Source organism: Monodon monoceros, unplaced genomic scaffold, assembly GCF_005190385.1.
Source record: "Monodon monoceros isolate NGI ecotype Baffin Bay Population unplaced genomic scaffold, NGI_Narwhal_1 Super_Scaffold_11, whole genome shotgun sequence".
In the NCBI taxonomy this organism is placed as follows: Eukaryota; Metazoa; Chordata; class Mammalia; order Artiodactyla; family Monodontidae; genus Monodon; species Monodon monoceros.
The window spans coordinates 124,709,551-124,735,232 of NW_021703767.1; the positions used below are offsets into that span (position 1 = coordinate 124,709,551).

At 49.3% G+C, this 25,682-nt stretch overlaps 1 protein-coding gene across 1 annotated transcript; it reads right to left on the bottom strand.

Annotated features, from left to right (window-relative positions):
* Nucleotides 1-16,944: 16,944 nt before the first annotated feature.
* SOX14 (SRY-box 14) lies at nt 16,945-18,978 on the bottom strand. Its single transcript, XM_029215334.1, has one exon. The coding sequence runs from the start codon at nt 18,483-18,485 to the stop codon at nt 17,763-17,765; it is 723 nt and encodes a 240-aa protein (XP_029071167.1). The 5' UTR covers nt 18,486-18,978; the 3' UTR covers nt 16,945-17,762.
* Nucleotides 18,979-25,682: the final 6,704 nt, after the last annotated feature.

Below are 25,682 nucleotides of genomic sequence, written 5' to 3' on the forward strand. Positions count from 1 at the left end.
TTAACTAGATCCCTTTGTTTCCTGGTGAACGCAACCCAAGTGTTCTTTGATGGTTTCTGTGCCTTGTTTTATAATATTTTGTTTTATTTTCAATAGTAGCGTACTGTCCAATTGCCTCTTGGGAGGTACAGCTCTATGCGTGCTAACAGTGTATAAACGGGTGCAATCACTCCTACCATCACAACACAGCACAGTCCCACCACGCGGAAGCGTCCTGTGTTGCCCCTTTGCCATCTACACCTTCTCTCCCCCACCGACCCTTAGCAACTATACTTTTGTCATTTTGAGAATGTCATATAAATAAAAGAAATTATTCTTATGCTGACTGAAAAAGCCAGTCTTGCCTTATTTTACATTCTAAAGTATAAAGACAGCAAACCTTATTATTATTATTTGGCTCAAAAACTGAATACGAGAAAACCCATTGGTAAACTAGACTTGCCTTGTTCCTGTCACCCCCTTTCCCTCCAGTTTTTTTTTTTTTTTAACCACCATGAGAAAAAATTTTATTTATGAAAATTTTAAGCAGTACAAAACTCGGAAGCTCCATTCGGGTGCAACAGACATGGATATGATACTAAGCAACTCTAGTCTTTCCCATAAATTGAGTAAGATGCAAAAGTTTGACAGAGCATATAGTAATCCTTAAAGCAGCAATCCTCAAATTTCAATATGACCCTGTATATTTCTAAATAAGCCAGGCTAGAATGAGCTATAGAGTTTTGTTTTTAAGAATATATTGAAAAAAGAAAAAGAGATATGACATTGACAATTACATGAAGTGATCTGAAAGAGGTACATAGAAGCTTAAATGAAACATTTCGCATAGATAAAATATTGATGCCTTATAAGCCCATATGGCCCACAGTTTCGGTAAGACTACTAGGTTCTCTAGAGGATGAAGAGGTCTCATCAATGTGTTCTCAATTCTCTACAGACTTACTTCTTCCAGGAAGGCTTCTCCAGATATTCCTTATCCTCTCCTTCTGGACCTTTTCCCCCCACACGCTGTGCCTCTCTTTTTGTAACCTTCTCAAGGAGTCCGTTCTGAGCACGAATAAAGCAACAGGACACAGGGAAAAGCACATGTTCTTTGAAGACACACAGATCTCAGTACCAACCTGGGTCCACTAGGACTGTGGGCATATTTAGCCTCCTGGAGCATCAGTTTCCTCAGGGCAGAATAACATCTACCCTGAAGGATGGAGTGAGGATGAAATGCGGGGTTAACACAAAGCTCCTGGCGCAGAGCAGTCCAAGAGGCAGGCAGTTAGTATTCTGAGCTATCGGTAGTAAGAGGGCTCATGACCATAAGAGTTTACATCTGCTTGTCCATCTCAGAAGCCCATAGACCATTCCTCCATACATGTACAGGCACAAAAAATTATTCAGTGTCAAAAAGGCTCAAAGCAATGGACTACATTTTTATTTCATCTGTTATCCCGGCCACATAATGAAGTGGGGCTCACATAAGGGGAAGCATCAAAAGGTTTTGCTCTGTCATGGCTTCCCTGTGAGACCTTGACCTTGGCACCTTGACCTCCTTCCCTCGTCCTTGATTTTTTTTTATATGAAAGTATGAGGCTAACCTCAAAGTTCTCAGACATTTCTCTCAGTTGTGAACTTCTAAAACCTCAAGTACACATAGACCACAGCTTTAGAATTTAGTAAATTCTTATATACTCTTTCCCCATTCTATCCCGGTTGAAAACATTTGCTGACCCTGAAGACGTGGACCAACCCCTCACCTGCTGTTTCTTATTCTGACATTTCACTGAGTCTCTACAGAAACATGGAGAGATTATCAAGTGAATCTAGACTGTACAGAAACAATGAGTAGATAATTGACTTAAAAATACACAGAGCTTTTCTACTTAAATATCGTGGGAAAGGAAAAAAGAGAGAAAAAGAAGTCTGGACTAATAAAGTAGTACACCTCATTGATTTCTGCCATGTAGATACAGTTTAATAATAATATATGACAGTCATGACATTTCCTGGGCATTTAGTATGTGCCGGGCACCAGGCTGGGCTCTCTGCATATTATCTCATTTAATTCTGATAAAACATCTGTGCCAAGGCGTTGGGTTTGCTATTTTAATCCCCCTTTCAACTGATGAATAAACACAACCTGAGAGGTATATTAAGTAGCCCATAGTTATAGAAGTAGTAAGTAGCAGAAAACTAGACAGAGCTAAATAAATTACAAGTAGTTTCTGAATGGGAATTACATTCACTCCCACCACTAAAAGGAAGATAGTAGCCTCCAAGGGTTGGCCTTGTCCTCCTCTGATCCTTTAGTGCCAAAAAGTGCTTGAATGTGACTAGCACTCCATGACTATGGTTGAATGGATAAAGGTGTAGAGGGAAAGACAGAGGGGCAAGCCTGGGTAGGAGGTAGAGCAAAGGGAGGGGAGACCGCAGTGGGGAAAGAAGAATCAGCCTCCCACGGGGGTGGCTAACAGAGGCTGGCTCTGGGAAACATGCCTCAGAGAGCACAGAAGGAGTGGTGGGGCTTCCAGGGATGCAGTTCCCTAAGAGGATCGTGATGAGGTTGCAAGGCGGGGAGATGCCGGATGTGAGAACAGGAGATGAATGTGTTCTCTGACCTGGGAGCTGAGAAACCCACTGAAATCCCCCTTGCCATTTCCAGCTACTGACTACCAAAGAGGTCAATGTGTCTGTAATCAGAGAGGTTTTTTTTCTTTTCAGTATAATTAGGAGGGAACAAATAAGATTTGTCCACGAAAACATTCCTAAACTATGTTTCTATCCCCAGTTGTGCTATGAGGAAAAGGAGTAACCTGAATAACGATGGGCAAACTGTAGCCATCTGGGAAGGGGAAAAAGGCTGGGGATTCTCTTTGTGTCATTTTAAAAAGAAAACGTATGACTCCACTTTGAAGAGATGGACAGAACAGACCCTAAGCTGATATTCTCATTCACTATACAAAATACACGGGGAAAGGGATTTTTTTAAAGTGAAAGAAAATAAATAGTAAATCCAAAATTACAGCTAATACTTATTAAGTGCGTGGCCTGGTACTAAGCACCTTACAACCATAATGTCTTTCAATCCTCAAAACAATCCCATGAGATTAGTGCTGTTTCTATGTCCATTTTGCAGATGAGGAAAGTGAGACCCAGAGAGGTCGCACAGCTAGCAAGCAGCAGAGCTGGGATTCCAGTCTTGAGGGTCTGACTCCAGACTCAAGTGATCAACCAAAATGATAATCTGATGCCTGAAAAAGATGCAAAAGACAAAACGAACCCAAGACAGAAGAGTCTTAAGGAGTTAGTTATCGCTGCAGAAATGACTGAGGAAGGCCCCAAGGACTGTGGAGAAAGCGTGTGTTTACTTAAGGAAGGATAGAGACGCAGCAGATGCAGGTCGAGAAGGCTTATAGGGTCTTGATGGAGAGCTAGGACCCAACGTGAGGGAGAAAAGATCTGTGTTTTCAGGGCCTCTTCCTAGTGGCTTTGTGACCGCAGGAAAGTCACTTAACTTCTCAAAACTTGGGTTTCTTCTGTAAAATAGAGATAATACCTACAGACAGGGTGTTCAGAGTTGACCGCATGGGAAGGCAGGGAAGCGGGGACGTGCTACACACACGCCTTATTGCAGCCTAGCCCCCTCAGGGGACGTAGAGCTACAAAGTAGTTCCAAGTGAGAAGTGTGGCCAAAGGAAAAAAAAGTAATTTGTGAGAAGATCTCAGACTCTCAAATAAACGAATAAAGAAACCAGTATCGGTCTGCAGCAAAATACTTGATTTGTCGGGAGCTTTTCTTCTTTTATGGGGCCGACTGCATCCCTGGCTCTTTTTTTTTTTTTAACGTTTACTGAAGGCCACTTAGAAATCCGTGCTGGGAGTGACAAATACAAGGCCACCTCATTTTGGAAACAACCACAGACTTGGCGAGGCCACAGATGAAGAATTCAGCCCTCTTGGGCCACCAGGTGATGCAAGTTAAAAGAAATATCTGGGGGAAGATAGGTGGGGCGGCGCACAGCCTTGGGAACCCAGCTGACAGAGGAGACTGCATTCCCCAACTTGCTGGATCTGTCCGTGGCACAAAGACACTGGCGGCTGCCATCAGGGGACTGCTTGTAGTTACTGGCCTTCCCCTTTCCTTCCTGCCATCTCCTGTCCAGCCGACCTTCTTAGGGGATAGGCAGCTCCTGGTTTTAAAGCCCATCCAGATCCCTCCTTCCCACAGAGCCCCTCCTCTTTAGCCCAATTCCTGTGGAACCACATTAGGTTTTATACAATATAATTAGTAGGCTGAAGACATTCCGAATAAGGAAATAAGGCTTAACACCACCAAGGAAGCTTTTAAAATTTATGAGAGAACCAGGTGAATCTTCATACCCTCCACCCCCAAGGGACAGTGCTAACTGCCTAATGCTTTCTTTCAGCCTCTGAGAAAAATAAAAGAAATAGAAGGAAAGCATGCTGGGCCAAGACCCAAAAGACCTGGGCTGTAGACTGCCCTTTCCTGTTGTCAGGCTGTGTGACTTTGGAGAAATCACTTTACCCCTCTGATCTTTCTTCATTTTCCTCCGTGGTGAAGTGAGCACTTTAGATCAGTGTTTCTCCAAGTGTGTGACTTGAGACAGTATGATTGTAACAGGGGAAATTTTTAATTTCAGTTAATCTTACTAAAAAAACTACTGCAAAAAAACGCATGATTCATGCGATTATTGTGTAGGATGAGGCCAAAGTGAAAAAGTGAATCAAATGAAAGAAAAATCTAAAGTTACTAAAATTATAGATGGATGTGATAGTAGAAAGGAGCCAGCCTTGACCTTCTGCCCCTTACCAAGGGCAGAGACCAAGACTGGCAGGCAGCCTCCTCCTCTTTAATGGCTCTTTTTGGTTCCCCTCTGCTCTGCCCTCCCAGCTTCTATCAGGGATTTCTGTCAACGTTACTGAGAAACCTTCCCCACACACCCAGTCACTGGTCTGTAGTCCTTGGATCCCAAACTGTAATTTGCATAAGTGATCATATGTCAACCAGAGCACTTCACAAATAAAAGTCTTAGTAAGGCCAATAGCATTTCAAATCTCCTTTTAATTTTTTATAAAATTATCGCATCTTGCCCACAGGTTTCTGCCCTTCAGTTCTCCAAGGACTCCCTCCTTCATGCATTCATTTGTTTAATATGACTTGTTAGGAATCATCTGTATGCCAACCAGGGAGGCGATTCTAAAATTAGAAAAGCTGGGTGGGGTGGGGTGGGGGGGGATGAACAGACATATATACACTACTATGTATAAAATAGATAACTAATGAGAACCTACTGTATAACACAGGAAACTCTACTCAATGCTCTGTGGTGACCTAAATGGGAAGGAAATCTAAAAAGAGGAGATATATATATGTACGTATAACTGATTCACTTTGCTGTACAGCAGAAACTAACACAACATTGTAAAGCAACTATATTCCCAATAAAAATTAATTTAAAAAAAAAAGATAAATAAGGGACTTCCCTGGCGGTCCAGGTGTTAAGACTTTGCCTTCCAATGCAGGGGGTACAGGTTCGATTCCTGGTCAGGGAGCTCAGATCTCACATGCCTTGTGGCCAAAAAACCAAGACATAAAACAGAAGCAATGTTGTAACAAATTCAATAAAGACTTTATAAAAAAAAGATAAGTACTAGGGATGTAATGTACAACATAATAAATATAATTATCACTGCTGTACATTATGTATGAAAGTTAAGAAAGTAAATCCTGAGTTCTTATCACAAGGAAAAAAACCTTTCTTTTCTATTTCTTTAATGTTGTATCTATATGAGATGTTGGCTGTTTAACAGACCTATTGTGATAATCATTAAAAAAAATAAAACCAGAGAAGGAAGGAGTAAATAAGCATGTTTCTGAACAGTTCTGTAACGTTGTGTCCAAAGGAGGGACTGGGCAATTAAGAGGCTTTGGAATGTCTCCATATTGCCTTAAACAGAAATATTATGATAAGTCACTTTTTGTTTATGGCATGCTTTGATCTTCCTACAAAGATGTGACAAATGCAAACTATTCTTAGCAAGAAAATGCAAAACCATTTGGTATACCACGATTGATATGCAAGAGCTCAGTATAGGATGAACAAGCAAAAAACTGTGTTCCCACCTTAAGGCAAAGACACAGAGGCTGGGCAGATTGAAAGAATCTGGCTGAGGAATTCAGGGGCCCGAGAAGGGTAACCAACACACTATACCTTCACTTGCTAAGCTCCCTGGCACAGGAGGGCCCTCTGATGTGAACATCATGAAAGGAGTCTAGAAGGGACTGGGGACTCGGCTGGGGGGCTCTGCAGGAGATCTGCCTGAGCCTATGGCCCTCCAGGTCTGTGATGCTTTGGGATTAGCGTGGTGATGTCCTGGCCCCTGGCTGTGCGTGTGTCGGCAGAGCTTAGAAGCAGCTAGTAAGACTTGGGCCAAAAAAGCTGAAGCAGTGGGAGCCCAGCCAGTGAGAGGGCTCCATCCACGGTGACAGGAGACACTGATTCATTCCAATTCTGCATACTCTTCTCATCCACCTGAGAAAGGGAAAGCTTTGCAGCTCCTTCACCTTACCCCAAAACTCTACATTTTCTCCTCTTCCTAGGTCTCAACCTCAGCCATGAATTCCATGGGTCCTCAGCGGCCCCCTTTAACCACCTCCAGTGAGCCCTCGATTTTATAGATAGTAGTGGGCAGACAGTGAGCACTGGTATAGCAGTTTCATCGTGAGAGCCATAAGCCCTTGGGTGAGTTACTGAATGTCTCTGAGCCTCAGTTTCCTCCTGTGAGAAGCAGGGGTAATAGCAGTACCTACCTCCTGGTGCTTTAGGGAGAATTTAACAACATGGAGTGTCTAAGACACCTCACGTGCTTCTTTGCACAGAGTGCTTAATGAACATCCATCTAATAAACGACTGTGGTTCTCTCTTATTGCAAACAGAGTACATCTCCCCAGGGAAGATGAAGACAGAGCTTCAGAGTCCTGGAAAGAAATACAATCAATTAAAACATATCTCTAAAACACATTTTACTGAGAGAGAAAAAATAATCTCTTTTAATTCACTAGCTGAGATGGTACCTAAACAGTCGACAATGTTGGCTTTGGTTTGTGTCTTTCAGTACCATGGATTTCTCCTAGTAAGACAGTCAGAACTTTTGATGCTCTCCTCCATCACTGAGGGAAAGAGTATACAAGTGAACTGATACCATCAGTAGGGGACCAAAGCCCCATTATTAGGACTTTCATGATTCACTGGCAGTGGCCTGGCACTCCATCATTCCTTTCCCACCCTGTTTTATTGACAGTGGTGTGGAACCTTCACATAAGGGCTCTGGGTCCATTCAGGAAACGAAGGAATTTGAACCATAGGGGTTGACAAATACACTCATGAATCAAGGTCTTTCCCCCCTTATTAACTAAGGAATGCTGTTTTGACATCTAACTGAAACCCAGAGGATGGCCAGAAGATAGAAATGAATACAAATCCCTTTTGGTCTCAGTGCAAAGAATTTTGTTTTTTTCTTTCTGAATTTATCCTACTTTTGAGCCCTCCCCAAATAAGAGGAGTGAAATCAAAATGGTAATTTCCTTTTTGGGAATAGTTTGTCATGAATCAAATTTACCTGTTTTCCTCCAGATTGTCTCGTAAGGGGGTGAGGGCTCCTTCTCTCAGTGGGTTTGATGACTCAGATGCACATCACATTGCACAATGGTGGACAGTGGAGATAATCTAATTTCTGTTCCCATTAAAAGAAACAAAGGAAGGCAAGAATAAAATGTCGCTGTAGAATGTCCTCTGAGAGTTGGCACGGGAGAGCAAGAGGCTGCCCCCAAAGAGGCAGGCAGTCGTGGTGTGCCACAGGAGCTCCAGAAAAGGCCATCTGCAGAAGGATGGGGCTAAAACAGAGAGAGACCGAATCGCAGGCGTGGCTTCATATTTGCTGAGGTAATTTCTCTTCCTAAAATAAGAAATCCAAAACCACTTCCGTGATCCCTCATTTTGCCTGTTTATTATAAAATGTGTTTTCAAGAAATGTCGGAGCAACTTCAACCATCTGCAAAGGGAGCAAAGGTTGTTAATTTGACAGATTGACCTCCTATCTGATGCCAACCCTCTCTACCTAACAAGTTGGCTGTGAAGGCTGCTACAGTGAGTTGTGTGATACACTTTGAATTTCACCAGGCCAGTGGTAACAAGGCAGGTCTGAACCCCAGGTGACAGCTGAAGATGTCACAGCATCAGATAGGGAGTCATTTGTATTTACACCTTGTTTGTGCTTACTTTAACTCAGTGTGTAACTTATTTATACACATATGTAAATGGCTTATTGTTAACCAAGAGTGTATTTGGACAGACAAGAGTTCAGCTTACCTGTTCTATAGATGACTTCAACTTTTTCTTGTCAATTTCCTTCTCAAAGAGAATTCAAAGCAAATGGAGCCTTCTTATTAGGTATAAGTATCACAAACAGTCCAGAGAACCCAGGATGTAAAGACAATGGTAAGGAGAACATTTTAAATGTCTTAAAGGTGTCTTCTCATCAAGCTGACTTATAAGCACTCACTTCAAATGAGTCTATGGAGTTTGAGGTGAGAAATATACACAAAACCTTTCAACTTCTGGCCAGGCTGTTACTCCTTTTGCCACATATTCAGTTTGCTTGATTAAAAATTAGATGGGAAAGTAAATGCATTACCACAGCATAAGGATGTGGCACTGGAAGAAACCGACATTATGAAAAATGATGCTGATAATTTATGAAGACCTAGGAAGGAAATTTCTGATCTGACAGCAGTGTTTACATTTTAAAAAGGACAACTAAACACGAGCAGGAGGAGGAAGGGGAGGGGAAGGAATGAGAAAGGAAAAAACAAAAAAGAATGGAAGAATTAGTCTTCTGTGTAGAGGAACTTCCTCCTGTGGGAACGCATTTACTGTTTTCCTTAGTTGTGAAAACCATCATCAGATGTTGACGGTTGGTCTTGTCCTTGCTTAGGTCTGTAGATCTCCAACCATCCATTTGGGAGACATTAAAACAGTGGGTGTGGGACTTCCCTGGTGGTGCAGTGGTTAAGAATCCGCCTGCCAATGCAGGGGACACGGATTCAAGCCCTGGTCCGGGAAGATCCCACATGCCGTGGAGCAACTAAGCCCATGTGCCACAACTACTGAGCCTGCGCTCTAGAGCCCACGAGCCACAACTACTGAAGCCTGTGCGCCTAGAGCCCGTGCTCTGCACCAAGAGAAGCCACCACAGTGAGAAGCTCGTGCACAGCAACAAAGACACAGCACAGCCAAAAAATAATAAATAAATAAATACATTAAAAACAAAAACGGGGTGATACTATATTACCCCTTTATTTGGGTGAAAAGTGTCTGTCATCATCTTTTATTTCAAGAAAAGTAAAACCTATTCTTAAGTAATCTTCTCCTCCACTTGGAAGCCCCCAAATAACAGCACCTCTCATTTCTTTCTTGATATATGCAAATTTTGCTACACAATTATTCAGACCTGGCAACTTTTAACACAAGAGTTGATGCTGCTGCTTCATCAAGGTATGCCTTGATGAAGCAGGAAATCCTCAGGGAAATGTGAACTTGTTCATACCCATAGTAGCTCTTTTAATAAAACAATGCATTACTGACCCAACATCTGACTCTACATAAGGATTCATCCTTTGGTACATTTCTATGTTATATAAAGGTTTTCAACTGGTAAACGTCTTTCTATTGCATGCATATGTTATGGAAAAATAATTGCATATCCTCTGCATACAGTCTTTCAGGCTCAAACTGCAGCAAGAATGAAAGGTGACTATGGTTAAAATTTTGCCCTGAAATCATAATGTTAAATTGTCAGCGATATTTAAAAACAACAACAACAAAACCTTCTCTCTTTACCTATCTTTACCTACTTCATCTCACTCTCACATTATTTTAAAGAAAGGAAACTTCATTGCATATTCTAGAAAAGTATATTGGTGGGGCAAGATTTAACAGAGCCAGAGAAAATGTGCAAGGAGTGAGAAAGTGAATTGATGGATGGATGGTTAAATGAATATAAATGAACTGACACCTTTACAGGAAAATAACATTTCTTTTCTTTTTTTATTCTATAGATCAGTGGGTTTTGTATCTGTAATTCTTTCATATCAGCAAAGAGGAAATAAACTCTCATGTAAATCATTTTCCCCCCATCTGGAGCATATTAAAACCATGGCTTTTTTTTTTCTTTTAAGCAGACTCTTTTTTCCCTATTTGCTTATCAGTTCATCCACCATTACATTTTAAATGAAATTGCGAGACCCTTGTCCCTCCCCCAAATTTCAGCCTGATGTAGGAAGGTGGGAAGCAGACTTTTCTTGCTTTAGAATAGTGACCTAGATTCAATTACAGATAGACTCAGAAGAGAGAAGTGACACCTCACAATTTTCTTAGAAGTCTTGAAAAAATTAGAAATCCCAAAACAATACTTAATGGAAAAGAATCTGTTTATTTCCCCCATTCTACCGGCTTAACTTTTTCTCTGCCTTAATTGCATTGCTTTGGTCCATTTAATTGTTTCTGGTGTAACATCACAATAGGTTTCCCCTGGGATATTTAGAATCATAAAAACGGGCATTTCAAGGAAATTTCTGAATTTGGTTTTTGAGAGTGGGTGTCTACATATGGGGTGTGTGTAATCCTGCAAACTGGGCACAAAAAGATGAAAAATAATCGCATTAAAGGTATACTTTTTCCTTATGTTCTTAAAACAAAAAGCAAACAAATTACATTACAAAAGCACACTTCTTGTTATTGCATTGCAGACAAAGCACTGAACGGGGGAAAAAGTCAGGGGCATATATGTTTTACTGTTTCCCCAATTACTGTGAAAAAAAATGTGGTCAAAGAAATAGAAAGAGGGGAGAATCCTGGGATTGTGCTTATTGACGTTTATCACTAAATTAAGCATATAAATGACCTGAACGGGTGGCTTGGTATATTAAATTAAAAAAAGAAGAACAATGATTCTCTCTTCCTTTTCCCTCCCTCTCTGATCTCAGCCTGAAAGGAGTCTCGGAGAGATAAGAAAGATGGGATTCGGTAGCGCTGCTCTGGTCCGTCCTGCTTCTCCCGGGGCAGGGAGGCAGGTGCCTTCCACGTAGCATTTCCGTTCCGGGTTCACAAGAAGCGGTCACAAGCCGGGGCACGTTCCCCGCCACCTCCACCTTCCCCCCACCTCCAAACAAACACAGAAGCCAAAATTGGCTGTCCCAAGACCAACGCGGTGGGGAACTTTTGCGGTGCGTGAGCGCAAGGCAGGCGGCTGTGGGCGGGCGTGGATACCTCCACCCCCGCCGCGGGGTTGGAGACGCCCAGCGTAGGAAGAGGGCTGAAGTGAGCTCGCGTCTACGCGGGTATCCAAAATGAAAAACCTGCAAACTGCGCAGAAGCCCGGGGTTGAGGTGCAGAAGACAGAGCAGGGGTGTCGCTGGGGTTCTCAAACACCTCGCACGGATGAGTTTTCCTCGAGAGATTATTTCAGATCCTGGAAATAAGGCTCCGCTGGGCGCTGGCCGCGGCATTGGGGATATGGGTGCACGCCCGGCCCTGCGAAAAGAGTCCCCCTGGTCGCGCAGAGGAGCGCAGCAGGCTCCGGGCCCCGGGGGAGCCGGCGGAGGATTGTTTCATTTCAAAGTGAAAATCTGCAGGCTTTGGGAAACGATATTCAAAAAAGTATATAATCTCCATATGCCGCTCAATGGAGGATCCTCATAATTTACAGCGGCAGATAAGGCTAGAGGGTGTAATAAAAAATCTGAAGCCCTCCCCTCCCCCTCGCCGCCTCCCCGGAATTGCACCTTGGGCAGCGGAGCAGAATCCGGAATGTGAACTTCTCCCGACATATGTTTCCCGCAGATAAGTAAACAATCTGGACGTGAAATGGAAATGGTAATTAATGCAGTAATGCTGTTACACCTCGAGTGTGCAAATCCCATTGACTCGCCGCGTCACGGGGGGTGCCGGGCGAACGGGGACTAGAGGCGTGTGCCTCGGCCACCGGCTCCCTCCCTCTCCTCTCTCCTCCCTCGGTCCCCGGGCCGGGCGCCGGGAGAGCCCGCGGGGGTTTGGTCCGGCTGCAGGAAGTAGGGATCCGCTAAGCGGCTCTCGGGACTGAAGGCTCTCCGCCCTCCGCCAGCTAGGGGGATGCGCCGTGCCACCTCTCCCGCGGCACCCAGAGCGCGCCTCATACCCACCTCCCTTCCTTCTCACCGCCTCTCTAGCGCCGGCAGAACCTCGGGACTCCGAGCTGCGGCCGGGCCCTGAAGCACCCCGGAGAGGCAGGGAGCGGCAGGCGGTGCCTGGGGGCCGAAGGAGGACCTGCGCCCTAGTGCGGTGTATCGTCCCGCACGCACCCGTCGGGACTAGTGTTGCGTCTGCTCCCAGCTCCAAGGCCGAGTGCGGTCCGGCCGACACTCAAAGAGTTTTCTGAAGTCCCTTCCGCGCCTGCCCCGAAGGCAGGCATCCCGAATGAATTGCTTCTTTTCCCAACCCAAGAGTGAAAAAGTTTGGAAATGGCCACTGACTGCCAGAGTAGCGCTCCTTCACTTTGCAGCAAAGAGGAAACCCGTGGACTCCTTTCGGTCTCTATCCGGCCAAGGCACCCGCTCCCTTCCCCAACTCGGAGCAAACTCTTCGGGCATTTTGGGGGTCGGAGAGGATGACCAGAGCAGAGATTCGAGCGAAGAGGACGGAGAACCTAGGGAGGTTGCCCAAGAACGTCCGGGGCCCGGGGCCCTTCCCGCTTCCCGCTTCCGAGAGCACAAGTTCCACACCCGGGCCCCGGGGACCGACCAGGAGTCCACGGAAGATGGCTCCTCTGGACGCAGGGCCGGGGTCTGGACGAGGAGGGGCTGCCGAAGCACCCTCTTTTCTACTTCAGTCCCCTCCCAGTGCCAGGGCGGACACTACCAAGCTTCGGGCTCCAAGCGCGCACAGAGCCTGGGTTAGGACGGCGGCGACCCCTAGTCTCTGGTTCGGTGTGGAGGCCCTAGGATTTCTAGCGGCCCACACCCGCCCCCAACTTTATTATTTCTTAATTACTCTGTAGCGGCCCTGCGCCAGCGCTTCTGGTTCCAGGACAAGGCTCATCCCAGTAGCTCCAAGAAAGAAACCAGCCCAAGTAGCGCTCCGGCACCTGGGTCTGCGAGGTCTCCGAGGCCAGGGCCGGGCCAGAGGCTAGAAGCGCGTGGCCCTCGGCCGAGGCGGGAAGCACCCACCCCGGCATCTCCTGAACCCCAATCTAATGGGCCCCTTCTGCCTCTGTCTGTGTTCCTCTCTAACACTCATACACAGGTACAATGCGCTCAGTGAATAAAGATACGTTCTCAACACGAATCTCGTGAGTTACATGATATTCAAATTCAAATGACTTGAAATTCATTGTCCGCTTGAACAATGGTGACAAGGCCTGAGCTGGGGAAGAGCCGAAAAAAACGAGTCGAGTCCTCAAGGGCAGTCCTTGGCGCCACGGCTAGCCAAGTTTTCCAGGCCCTGGCAGTCTCGGATCTCTCCAGAGAAGCTGCCCCCGCTGGAGAGGTTTCCCTAGATGGTGTGATGTAATGAAAGTCCTCTAGGCCCCACCCTGTCTGAAATATCACCCCACTTTAGATGATTGGAATGATTCCTGGAGGTTATCTAGATCCTGCTTTAAAATGCAAATGTTAAGGGGGGGTGGTCTCAGAAGTCAGCCACTCACACTTCAGTCTGATTTACTCTAAGTAGCTGGTCTTTCCCATCAATGAAGTTAGCAGTTCTAAGGAAATTGATATTTAAATGAGAAAACTAGGAAACTGGAAGGGAATCAAAGGTGTTTGGAGTTGGATCCAAAACTGGGGAAGTGCAAGAAAGGCTGCAGAGGCTCTCCAGGAGAGGCCAGGAGCAGAAGGGGGCCAACAATCCCACATCTCCCAGAAGAATGTGGCCAGTGTGCCCTTGAGCCAAAAGGCTGCCAAGGTTTAAGTATGAAAACCTAGAATTCAAACTCTGCCCCTGCCGTGCCAGCGCCGCTCGCTGCCATCCCGAGCAGCGTGTTGGCCAGGTCTCCTTGGTCCTAGGAAACACCCAGTAGAGGAAAGGCGGGGGCGAGCGCAGCTTGCTTTTGGGTCAATTTTTTTTTTGTATTTTTTTGGTTGTTGTTCCCTGGAAGCAATCGCACCCGCTGGCGAGAGGTCGGGGCCTGCCCTGGAGCCCCTGCTCGAGGGAGGCCCAGGTTGAGGGCAGGAGATATCCCGGACTCCCGGGCCGAGGGACGCGCGCCAAGCGCAGAGAGGTCCGCGGAGTCGCCTCCTGCAGGGTCTCGGGCGCCCCGCGCGCCGAGGGAGCTCGCTTTCTCCCGACCACGCAGTCTGGCCAAAGGAACTCTTGGTTGCTCTTTGCTGCGCGTCGCGCGCCGGGGAGAAGCATCTCTCCTCGACTCCGGGCGGGCGGGGCGCTGTTCTCCCTACAGGTTTGCTTTAATGATTTTCTTGAAAGAAAGAGACAGTTGTGAGCAAACAGGTTTGACAGGGACTGCTCCCCACCGCCCCCCCACAACCCCAGGGGATTTCTTTTTGTCTGCGCCTGACTTCAAAGTCGTAATCGGCCCCTGTCAGCGGCGTGACGGGGAGGATTTGGGCTGTTTGTTGGGGCGAGTCCCGGCTGCGCACCTCGGCGGAGGCTCTGCGGCCCGCGGGGCGCGGGAGGCAGGGCTCAGGCAGGTCCCTGCGGGGGCCGAAGCTGGGGCCGGGCCTAAGGAGCGCAGACAGCTGCACAAGCCCGGCTGCCAGGTACGGAGAAGAGGTGTGATTGGCAGAAGCTGCCCGAGCTAGGTCTGCGGCTTTAAGTCCGGGACCTGCGTTGGGCCCTCTGCTCCCTGCTGGCTGGAAAGAAATCTCAGTGACCCAGCCACGGCGCACCCCAGTTTCCTGGAGCTCCGTTCCGAGTCCCCAGGGCCGGGCTCAATCTGGAACCCTGGTTTCAGTTTTCCAACTGCTGCCGCCCGAAGCCTTCCATACTCGGACCCACTTGGTGCCCCTTCCCAGCCTAACCCCGCCTGGAAGTCTGCTGAGCGCCCGGGTGGGGCCGTGCGCGGGGTTCCTCCTCGGGCTGGGGCACTCTGTGTACCCAGGGCGCTGGTGCGCCGGGCTCTGCGGGGAGACACCCAGACCCCTGTAAGCTTCGTCTTAAGAGATGTTAAGGGACACTGAGCTATGAGGGAGATCAGAGCGGTTGACAGGACTGTCAGCTGGGGTTATATCAGACAGCGAAACCGCGAAGCCTCCACCCTGGGCCTCCTGGGCTTCCTAGGGGGCGGGAGGAGGGGCTTTCCCTAAGCGCCCGGAGCCCCCAGACCGGACGACCACCAGAGGCAAGTCACTTCCTAATTGTTTTGATTTGTAAGAGGGTTTTGTGATGCTAAGTAAGCGTGGCGCAGCCCGCCCGGCCTCCCCCCACGAGTCCCCCAGCCCGCCTTTGTTTACCTTCGCCTGATCGCTCATTTATTTATCTATCTATTATTTATAGGCGTCCTCTCCTATTCAGCGCCCGTGTATGTTAATTGTGTTATACCATTTAATTCTAACATCGGTCTCCAAAGAGCTCTTAATGAGAAAAGCATATACGACACGGATCACTTTGCTATTCAGCTCAGCCAGATGGACAACTGCTAACTTTTTTTTTTTTTAATAATGAAAATCCCCCTTTGACAAAGGGGCTCAGATGAATAGGCTCCAAATAACACCTCAAACACTTCTAATTGTTTTGAGGACAATATGCTAATCCGTGGTTTTCGGCTTTGGTGTTTTGTTGACCACATTTCCGTGCACTTGGCGGCCACCGACTCCTTTGGAAATGGCAGAGGCAAGCGCAAAAATCCCTCAACAGCAGCAGAAGGCAGACAAGCCGCTCGGCTGCCGCCACCCCCACCCAGCACCATATCAAAGCCAGTGAGAAAGGCACCCGACCTACGGAGAAACACGCGTGAGCACGGCTGTGGCGGTGAGAGTGGGGCGGGGAGACAAGCAATGGGGGGCACCCTTCGATTTTGAGAAAAAGTTCCCAAGAGTTGTTCTGAAAGCAATCAAAAGGTCCTTTCTCCCCATGAAAGCCAGAGCAATCTTCAAGCCAACATTCAACCACCGGGGATAAGAAAAAGGCTCTTTTCCTTGTTGGATAAACACAAAGGGCTACGAGTTATTTAATTTTTATGATGTTTTAAGAAACTCCTTGTAGGATCTGTGTCACCATCGCCTTCATTTTCCCTTTGAACCTGCAGGGTCTTAGTAAAAAGTCTCCCACCGTCCGGAGCGGGGACCTACAGCATTTCTTAGACTTTTATTTTTGAACTTAGAAACGAGTATCAAGCCCCCAATCCCCAGCAGACCCAGCAACAGCGTTTTCAAACACCTTGTTAAAAAAAAATCCATTCCACCGCTCTTCCCCCAGCATTGAACTTAAACACCCACCGCAGGACGAGGTGCTCTGCGGGCAACTGCTTCCCTGTAGGCTCGGCGCTTCTTTCCATTCCTTTGGAGTTTGGTTAAAAAAAAGAAAATGCACTCAGATCTCAGAAGTCTGGGTCGGCCTTTGTCTTAGTTCAATCGCTTCTCGAAGTGGTCTGACCACTTTGTGAAAAACTCAAGGAAGGAGTGATGTCCCAGGAATGGATACCTTTGTCTGGCCTCTAAAGGCAAAAAGTGGATCCCGAGGGGGCGATCGGGACAAACCCTAGACTCTGGGCCCCTCTGCACCTGGCCCACGGGACACCAGGCTCGGCCCATGCAGGCCAGCCGCCAGCCGCCACTGCTGGAGTCACTCTATGTACGCTCAGCCTCCCAGAGACCCCGGTCCCCGCGGACCTGGCCTCTCGACTTCAGATTTTATGCACATCAAAGGTTACTTTTTGCAATGACAGATTGTCTTTATTCAAAACGTCTTTGTTCAACAAATGAACAGAGTAAGGAGGTGAAATCCTTCTAGATACATTTCCAAGACATTGTCAAAACATTTATGACCATTTAGGATGTTTTTATTCTTTTAATTTTTGTTCACTTTCTACTTCCTGACTTCATAACCTGACATTCTGTCTAAAAGTAAACTTAGGTCTCTAGGAGCACTGCTTTATACAAAGTAAATAACCATGTGGGTCCTTTTGTTTTACCTTTAAAGAAGCAAACACTATCATAGCATGATTTTAAATAGAAATGTTTCCCTTTCTGTGGTTTTAAACTTTTAAGCCTTTTCCCCCACACATGAAGAGCAAATGGCACCTAGTTGTGTCTGATGGCAAAACACAGAGACACAGCTAACTCTTTCTTCAGGGTGCAAAAGAAAAAAAATATGCATATTCTAGATATAATACCAGGATCTGGGAGTTCTGGAGTCCAAAGCCCATCAGAGGCAAGAGAAGGGGACATAAATAAAGCAAAACTGCCTACTTTTTTGTCCAAAGGGGGTGCAGTCGGAGGTTTGTTTGGGGACAGTCGGGGTAGGGGCAGCTGTACAGCTGTCATAACCGTTCGCAAGTTTCTGGCACCTGTCTGCGCCTTGGGTCCGGGAGGATGCCCCTGCCATCCCCGTGGAAGAGAGAGAGAGGCAGAGTCTGGGGTAGGGTAGGGGGTGGCAGCAGGGCTGACCCCTAGGCATCTGCAGGCCCCGGATAGGCGCAGAGGACGGGGTGCAGACCCCGATTCCAGGCCGCCCTCCAGGTCTGGTAGGCCGGGTTGGGGGTTACATGGCCGTGGCGTGGGCTGACGAATAAGGGTCTATGCCAGTCTTGGTCATGCCCGGGAAGAGGATGTAGGCGACGGGGGGCTGCAGGGTGGAGGCAGACCAGGCGGTACAGTTACAGGGCACCACGTAGCCCGGGTTGGTGGGGGACGGGTGCGTGTGCGTGTGCTGGCTGGGACAGCTGAGGCTGCCGAAAGCGCCGTTCTGGTAGCCCAGGGTGGACGCGTAGGGCAGCGCGCCGGTGGCCAAGGTGTGGGGCACTTCACCCATCTTCTGGATGGCGCTCGAGCTAAACTGCGCGGGGTCCAGCAGGGAGTAGGGCGCCGAGGCGGGCGGCAAGAAGGCCCGGGCTTTCTCGGGCGCGCTCAGGAGGCCGTCGGAGGCCCCCACGGGCAGGCCGGCCGCCTTGAGCGGGTCCGTGTCGCCCAGGTAGGGCAGGGGGAAGACATACCTGTCCTTCTTGAGCAGGTTCTTGGGCTTGCGCCGCGGCCGGTACTTGTAGTCAGGGTGCTCCTTCATGTGCTGGGCGCGTAGCCTCTTGGCCTCGTCAATGTACGGCCGCTTCTCTGCCTCGGACAGAAGCTTCCATTCGGCGCCTAGGCGTTTGCTGATCTCTGAGTTGTGCATCTTGGGGTTTTCCTGGGCCATCTTGCGCCGCTGGCCTCGGGACCATACCATGAAGGCGTTCATGGGTCGCTTGATGTGGTCTGAAGGTTTGGACATGGTCCGGGAGGCTAGGCGGTGGGGGTGGGCAGTGCAGGGGCTCTGCAGGTGAGCCTGGACGCGGTTGTCGGTCTGCCTGTCTGTCCGTCCTGAGCCGGGGCTCTGCGCTCCCCTCGCCTCCGCACCGCAGAGGGGAAGCCAGAGAGAAGCGCTCACCCCGCAAAGTTCAGCTGATCATGCCAGTCTCGGCACCTAGGCAGGTCCCGGGGGGCGAGCGGGGGCAGGAAGGGCGGGGGGAGGAGAGGGAGGCCGGCCGGGGGGCTGCCGGCACCAGAGGCTGGGGCCCAGGTACCGGAGTCTCTGGGATTGAGTGGCCAGGTAATTTGCTGGCGAGGGCAGGAAGCTCCTCCTTCTTCCCCTCTCCACCTTCGCCTTTTCTGCTTCTCTTCTCTCCAGTGTCTACGGCCGTGGCACCCTCCCCCCCGCCCGTGGCTTTCCCGTAGCTGCCTCGCCTAGCGCAGCACCAGGCTGAGAATGCGGGGAAGCTGGTGAACGAGAGCCAAAAGCGGCGAAGTTCAAAGGCGAGGTGGGCCAGGACGGCACGCACTCTGACATAAGCGCGGGGCGGCGACTCCCCAACCTGGGCGCCAATCAGCAGCAGAGAAGGCGAGGGGGCGCACCTGCCAACGCGCCCGCGTTGGAAAGAGGGAGCGCGACTGCTGGGGGCGGGGAGAGGTGTAAGGGAGAGACCGAGAGAACGGAGCGGCCAGCTCCGGACCGGGGACTTGGATTCCACCTTGTTTCTGGCACTGTCAACAAATAAAACTCTTCTTGCCCGTTTCCTTTCCCGGTTGTGCAAAGGAGAAATGGGGCTTCGAATACAAAGACCCGGGGAGGGGGCAGCAGAGGGAGCAAGCCAAGAGAGCGTGTTGATAAATAGGACAGCCTCGCCACGAAATGCAAGGACAGCACTTTCCCCCACTTGTCAAAGATCCTTGCAAGAGAAAAAGAATGTATCAAACTCAGGTTAAAAATTGAAATAAACTTTTCGCGCCGTGCCCTCGGCGGTCTGTTGGCTGCGTTCTCACGGGACGCCGGTGCGGCTCCGCCTCCACCCTGCCACGGGATGCTGCGCCTTGGGCGAAGCGCAGGGCCCCGGGCTAGCTCAGCCGCGCGTTCCAAGCCGATGCCCGAGGGCCTTGCGTCCAGAGGTGCAGAGTTTTCAAACCCTGGTTGGTGAGCCTTGAAGAGCACCGCGACCCGCTGTTCACTTTCGTAGAGGGGGCGGGGGATGGAATTTCCATCACGATTCCTATTTATGTTACTATTATTTAGTGTTTTTAAACCTCCAACTTTCCACATCTGTCCAAACCGGGAGGGCAATCTGAAGGCCGGCTAGCGCCCGGCGGGGCGTGTGATTTTCCCCGCTGCCCCTTCAGCAGCGGCCCTAGAGCGTAGTCTCAGGCTGTATCCGCACCCAGGGTCGGTTTGTCCCCAGGCGTCTCTTCCCACCCGGCGAGAAAGCGAGACTCGTTTCTTGCGTCAGATGAGCATTCTTCGGGTAAAGAGGACGAAATAACCCGCGGAGCCAACCTGCGCGCCTGTTTCCTTTGAATAATTGCCTGCCCGATGTGAAATGCCCTTGGGGGAAATATTTATTAAATGGAAACCATTGTCCCAGGCCCAGCAGGACCTGCGTGTGTTCCAGGCTTATTGGCTTTTGCACCAGCCTCTCTCGGGAGCACCGACCAGAAACGCGCGCTGCTCCTCGGGCTTGGACCGGTTGGGGGTGGGGGAGGTAAGCAGAGAACGAGGAGGCAGGGAGAGAGGGTCTTTCTTTAGCAGGTACTGTGTCAAGTTTGAGGCGAAGGCTTTGCTTCTCCTTCCTACAATTAGAAAGACGTGTGGCATTTCTCATCCTCAGCGCGCTCTTCAGAGAGGTGGGCACTATGCCCATTTTACAGATTAGGAAACTGAGGCTGGGAAAGGCTACGCGATTTGCCAAAAGTGACTCCAATGGAAAGTGGTGACGCCGGGTGTACAGAATTTGAAACACTTACCTGGTTTGTTTTTTTTTTTCCCCACCCCACGCGGTGCCACGTCTGAGGATTAAATAGTGCTGAAGCCAAACGCGGGCCCCTCGACGAGACTACTGTAGCCATCGAAACCTGCCATACAGATAAACTGCACTGGAGGACTGATCCTCAAGCCTGCTCTTGATTTACTCAGGCTCTTGTCCGAGACCTGGCCTCCCTGAGCATAGACCTCGCGCCCAGAGAGCCACCTCTGCGTGGGCTCGCGAGCAGGTGCTGTCTTCACATTCCTCTCAGCCCCAGCCCCGGCCTCCACCTGCCCTCTACCCCTGTTTTCTCGGCAAGAGGTTTCATTTAGCTTAGGGTACCAGGAAGTAGAAGCCCTTTCCAGCCCAGTCCGGGGAGGGTTTCCAAGAGTGGCTGGCAACTCCAACTCAGATTGGACCAGCCTGCTGACTTAGCGCTGTGCTCAGAGCCCGCCAAGGATCCGAGGTCCAAGGACCAGGCCATTCGAGTTCCACGGGGCGATCTGGACCGTTTGCGGAAGGAATGACAGAAATGTTCACATCTGCAGAGAGGTATAGGGTCCGGCGGGACCCTCCAAATCTCACTCAGGAACCCTCAGGGGACACTAAACCCACAGAGAGGTTTGTGTTAATGCAAACCAACCTCTTGAAAACTGCTTTAGGAGGGAATCTGGCATGGGGTCGTAGACCCCTTCTCTCTTTCCAGCCTCCAGGCCAACTCAGTCCTTTTGTCCCGAGGCAACTCGGGGCAGGCGCGGGCTCTCCTTCAGTCCTCATATTTCCACTTCCTCTTCTTGTCCGCGTTCCTCTTTAAACAACTTGCGCTCAGAGCTCTGCTCGCAATCCAGGAGTCCGGAGAGAATTATTACAAAGGGCGCACAATGGTGGCGTGGCAGTTTGTGGGCAGGGCGCCCCTGACCACCCAGGGTTCCGAAGCTCCAGGCTGTTTGGGTCACGCTGCACTGACTCTGGCGGGAGCCAGCATCCTGCGGCTCATCTTGGCCTTGAGACTTGAACTCCGCGCTGCGAAGGAACTCAGGGTTGAGGGGCGCGCTCTCCCCGCCTGGCATCGCGGCGTCTCCTAGGCGGACGGCGCAGCCTCGTACGCCCCTTACACAGAGCTGGCTGGCCACCGGTTCATTCAACACTCCTTAACGCTGGGCCTGGCTTGGTGCTGTCTCCAGCCCATGCCTCTACCTTCTTCTGGGCTGCTTTGTCCCTCTGAGCTCTGCCTCCCTGCCAGGCTTAGATTCCCGGGCAGACGTCCTGGAGAGGTGGCTCCTGGGAGAACCAGCAGTTTTGGTCACCACCGGAACAGGTCTTAAGACAGAGGTCGCCTAAACGCGCCTCCTGCTTTATCCTCAGCCTGAAGCTTGGGCCGAAGGCCACTCTCCAGGGCCTAAGACCTCCCTGGGATGTGGCTTTTCCGCTTCCGCGTTTGCCTACAGAATCTGCGCGCACGTCCTCAGTACGCGCGTCTTTACGCAGCGCAGTTACTCAAGGTCCGCCGCGTGCGGTCCTGAGCCTGGTGTCTGAATCACTGAGCAACATGGACTCGGTCAGCGAACCGTCGCTGTTCCGGTCGAACGAAGGAGAGAGGCCTCGGAGGTCAAGACCCAATCCACTTCTCGCCCCGCCCCCTCTCCCCTGGCGCCCCAGCAAGATCCAAGATGCGCCCTCCTCTCTTCTGGCTCTGGGCCTTTGTAGGGAGCACTTCCCCTCTCCTGTCGCCCAACTCCTATGCGTACCTCAGGTCTCTTTCAAAGCTTCACCTCCTCTGAAGGGCCTTCGTTGATTCCCGAACTGGGCTAAGACCCCCTTCTATGCTCTCCCTCTATGCCGTCTCCATCTCACGCCCTCTTCCCCAGCCTCGTGTGGCGCCCTGTCGCAGCCCACGCAGTCCACCAGCCATCGAGCTCCTCGAAGGTGGTGGCTGCGTGTTATTCATCTTTGAGTGTCCAGGGTCCACACACCGCCGAACGCAAAGAAGACACCGGATAGTTTCCTAATGCTCAGGCTTAAGCTTTTCCAACAGGCCTTTCCGTGACTTGCAGCTGAGCGGATAGGACCCCAGATGCAGCCTGGTAGAGCCAAACGTGGAAGTCACGGGCCCCCAGGCCTGCACCCACCTGCTTGGCCTCAATGCACTGCCGGCCTGCCAGCCTCCACCCCACCTCTCTAGTGGGAGGAATTGCTCCTCTCCTAGGCCTCCTGGACTGAGCGACAGCCCGGCGCGGAAAGGAAGATGCGCAGACCCTGGCTTGGAGAATGTGGTTCGGAGGGTGGAGGAGAAGAGGAGAGCTTGTCACGCGGATCGCGCCCGTCGGGTTTTCGAAGAGGCCAGGAGAGTCGCCGCGTCTGGACAGGCCGAGGTGTTGGGCACGCGCGGGACGCCAGCCCTGCCGGCTCACTGCGGCCCCTCTGGGATTCCCGAGAGGAACTGAGGGAAGTTCCAGGTGCCGGTTTCGGGGAGTTTGCGCGCAGCCCCGGCTCCCGCTCGCTGCGGGGAGTGTGAGCTTGAGACACACTCAAGGTGTGCAGCTGCCGGAGCGCTGATCCGGCCCACTCCCGAGAGGCGACAGCCCAGGGGCCAACGTTGCAGATGGTAAATTGAATCTTAGGAAATAGTGCACTTGTGGTTAAATCATAAACTTTTACCTTTTCTTATTACAAAAAATATTTTAATATTTGGCTCCCCTGCTTTTCCCCTTTTTCCTGTTTTCTGTTTTCAAATTCAGAGACCCAGGGCTGTGGTCCTCTTAAAATATTTCCTGGTAATTGCTCTAGGGTCTTCCTTCCAGAACCCAGCCCAGCCCCGGTGCTTCTTGAAAGTTTGTAAAACTCCAAGTGTCCCTCGCAGCCAAGATGGCACAGGAGGGCGCGGCTTCCACCAAGAAACGATGAGAAACCAAACAAAACTGGGTCTCGGTCCTGGAGCGCCTGCAACAGCGTGTTTGCCGCCAACTGGCAGAGCGAGCTTAGTGGGCTGAAGGACACTTCTGTCTCAAACTCCGAGTGTGCCCAGGTAAGGAGATTTTTTGATACTTCAAACCACCTTAATTTGAGTAGCTGGGGTCTGTTGCAAGCAGACATCACTTGATTCACCGACTTGGTGCAAGTTAATAGAGGATTGCATAACATCTACACAAGCTTCCCAGAAAGGGCAAGGGTTGGGAGCAGGGGTAGGGCTTTGAAATCTTATTCATTCACTAACGGCTATTTATTGAGCACCTACTATGTGTCAGACACCATGCTGGATTCTGGGACACAGCAGTGAACAAAACCTGCAAATGCCCTTCTCCCCTGGTACTTACAGCCCAATGGGAGGACAGACATAAACTGAGAAACAAATCCTGGGGTGATTCCTAGCTCCACCATTAAGTAGTTCCATCACTTCAGGCAAAGTACTTAACCTGTCTGTGTCCTGGTTTCCTCACCTGCAATGGGTATAATGGATTGTTATAAGGATTAATTGAGTTACTATGAGGAAAACCCTTAGAACATGCTTGGCCTGTGAACCTGCCCAATAAATAGATTATATTGTTTTATCATTAAATAAATATGGAGTTGATTTCTGATAGTGATAAGTGGCCAACAGTGAATCAGGGTGATGAGAAGGGTGGTCTCATTTACATTGGGTGCCCAGGGGCCTGAACCCTGGAAGGCGCCAGACTGCTGAGGGAAGGGGGCGGGGGGTAAAGCAGGAGAAGTAGGAAATACCACCACCTGGGGGAGAGACTAACTGAAGGTACCTGAAAGATTTAAGGAGCCAGTATGACTGAAACCTGGCCATGACCTTGGGGAGAGTATAAGGAAAAGGCTGGGTGAGGTCGGCAGAGCCCAGACTATCTAGGGCCTTGTAGACTCCATAAGGAGTTCGGGTTTTATTCTAAGTGTACTGGGAAGCCTTTGGAATGAGAACCAACAGAATGATTTCACAACACTCCCAGCATACACAAATTATTCATTATCAGACACTCTATTATGGAGGAATCTCACCTCCAGCTATGGGCCAGAAACTTCATAAATGGACAGATTTTTCTTGGCCCTGGAGTCAGCTGCTTGACCATCCCTTAAAGAATAATGCCACCCTGCTGAACGCTTTGGAATCCTCTTCTCTCTCCTTTCCCCGCTGGAAGCCAAGGAATAAACCAAGGGATGGTCACAGCTGTTCACGATTCTGAAAACATATCCATTGATATTCTGTAAATATTAGCAGCCTGATGGGTCCCTGACTTACTCTTCCCACTTCCCACCAAGTAAAGTTCTCCTACTTCCCTGTAGAGAGCATGAGGCCTCTGACTTGACCCTTTCTGGAGATACTGAGTCCACATTTAGGCATCTTGAATGTCTCAGCCTGAGAAATATAGGAGTTGTATGTGAGCAAGTGAGGTTTCTTAGGATTAAAAAATATCCCATGGTTATAAGAACAGGAAAGACACATTTTGTTTCTAAGAATAAAAGCCAAAGGAATGTCAACATTGTATGCCTATCCATTGGGTTTTATTGTGTTCAGGTGTTTCACATGCATTAGGGCTCCCACAACCCCATTCTTCTAATGTAAGAATCCTTGGTCAGCTTTCATCATAAATAATACTCTTTAAGACTCTGTGTTTGCCTAATGCAATCGGCCAAGTTATTGGAGCATACCTTCTCTTGCCAATTTTATCACAAATTATACAGCGCAGAGGATAAGACCAAACTCTGGCAACAAGCCCCAATCGAGGATCAGAATAACACTTCCTCTTTTTGTGGTAGCTGCCTTTGCTGCTCCCAACATAAACAGCAGGAAATATTAGGGCACTCAGCAGTTACAAAAGGGGTCACATTAAGCATGCTTATTTTTGTGTACCTTTTGTTTCTTTAAAGCATCATTTTTACATGTCTGAACACGAACAACCCTTAACATTTTATTTAACAAGAAAGTCATTGAAATATTTATGAAGTGAATTGATGGTTACGTAGAAAGAGCTATAAAAATGAATTTTAAGACCTAGGGCTTCTAATTACTGTGAGACCTTGGGCAAATCACTTGACTTCTCTTGGCCTCAGTGTAACAAATTACTCCAAAACTTAGTGGCTTGAAACAGCAAACTTTATGATCTAATCTGGTTTCTGAGGGTCAAGAATCCAGAACTAGCCGGGTAGTTCTGACTCAGAGTTGCTTATGAGAGTGTGATCAAGATGTTGCTAGGGCT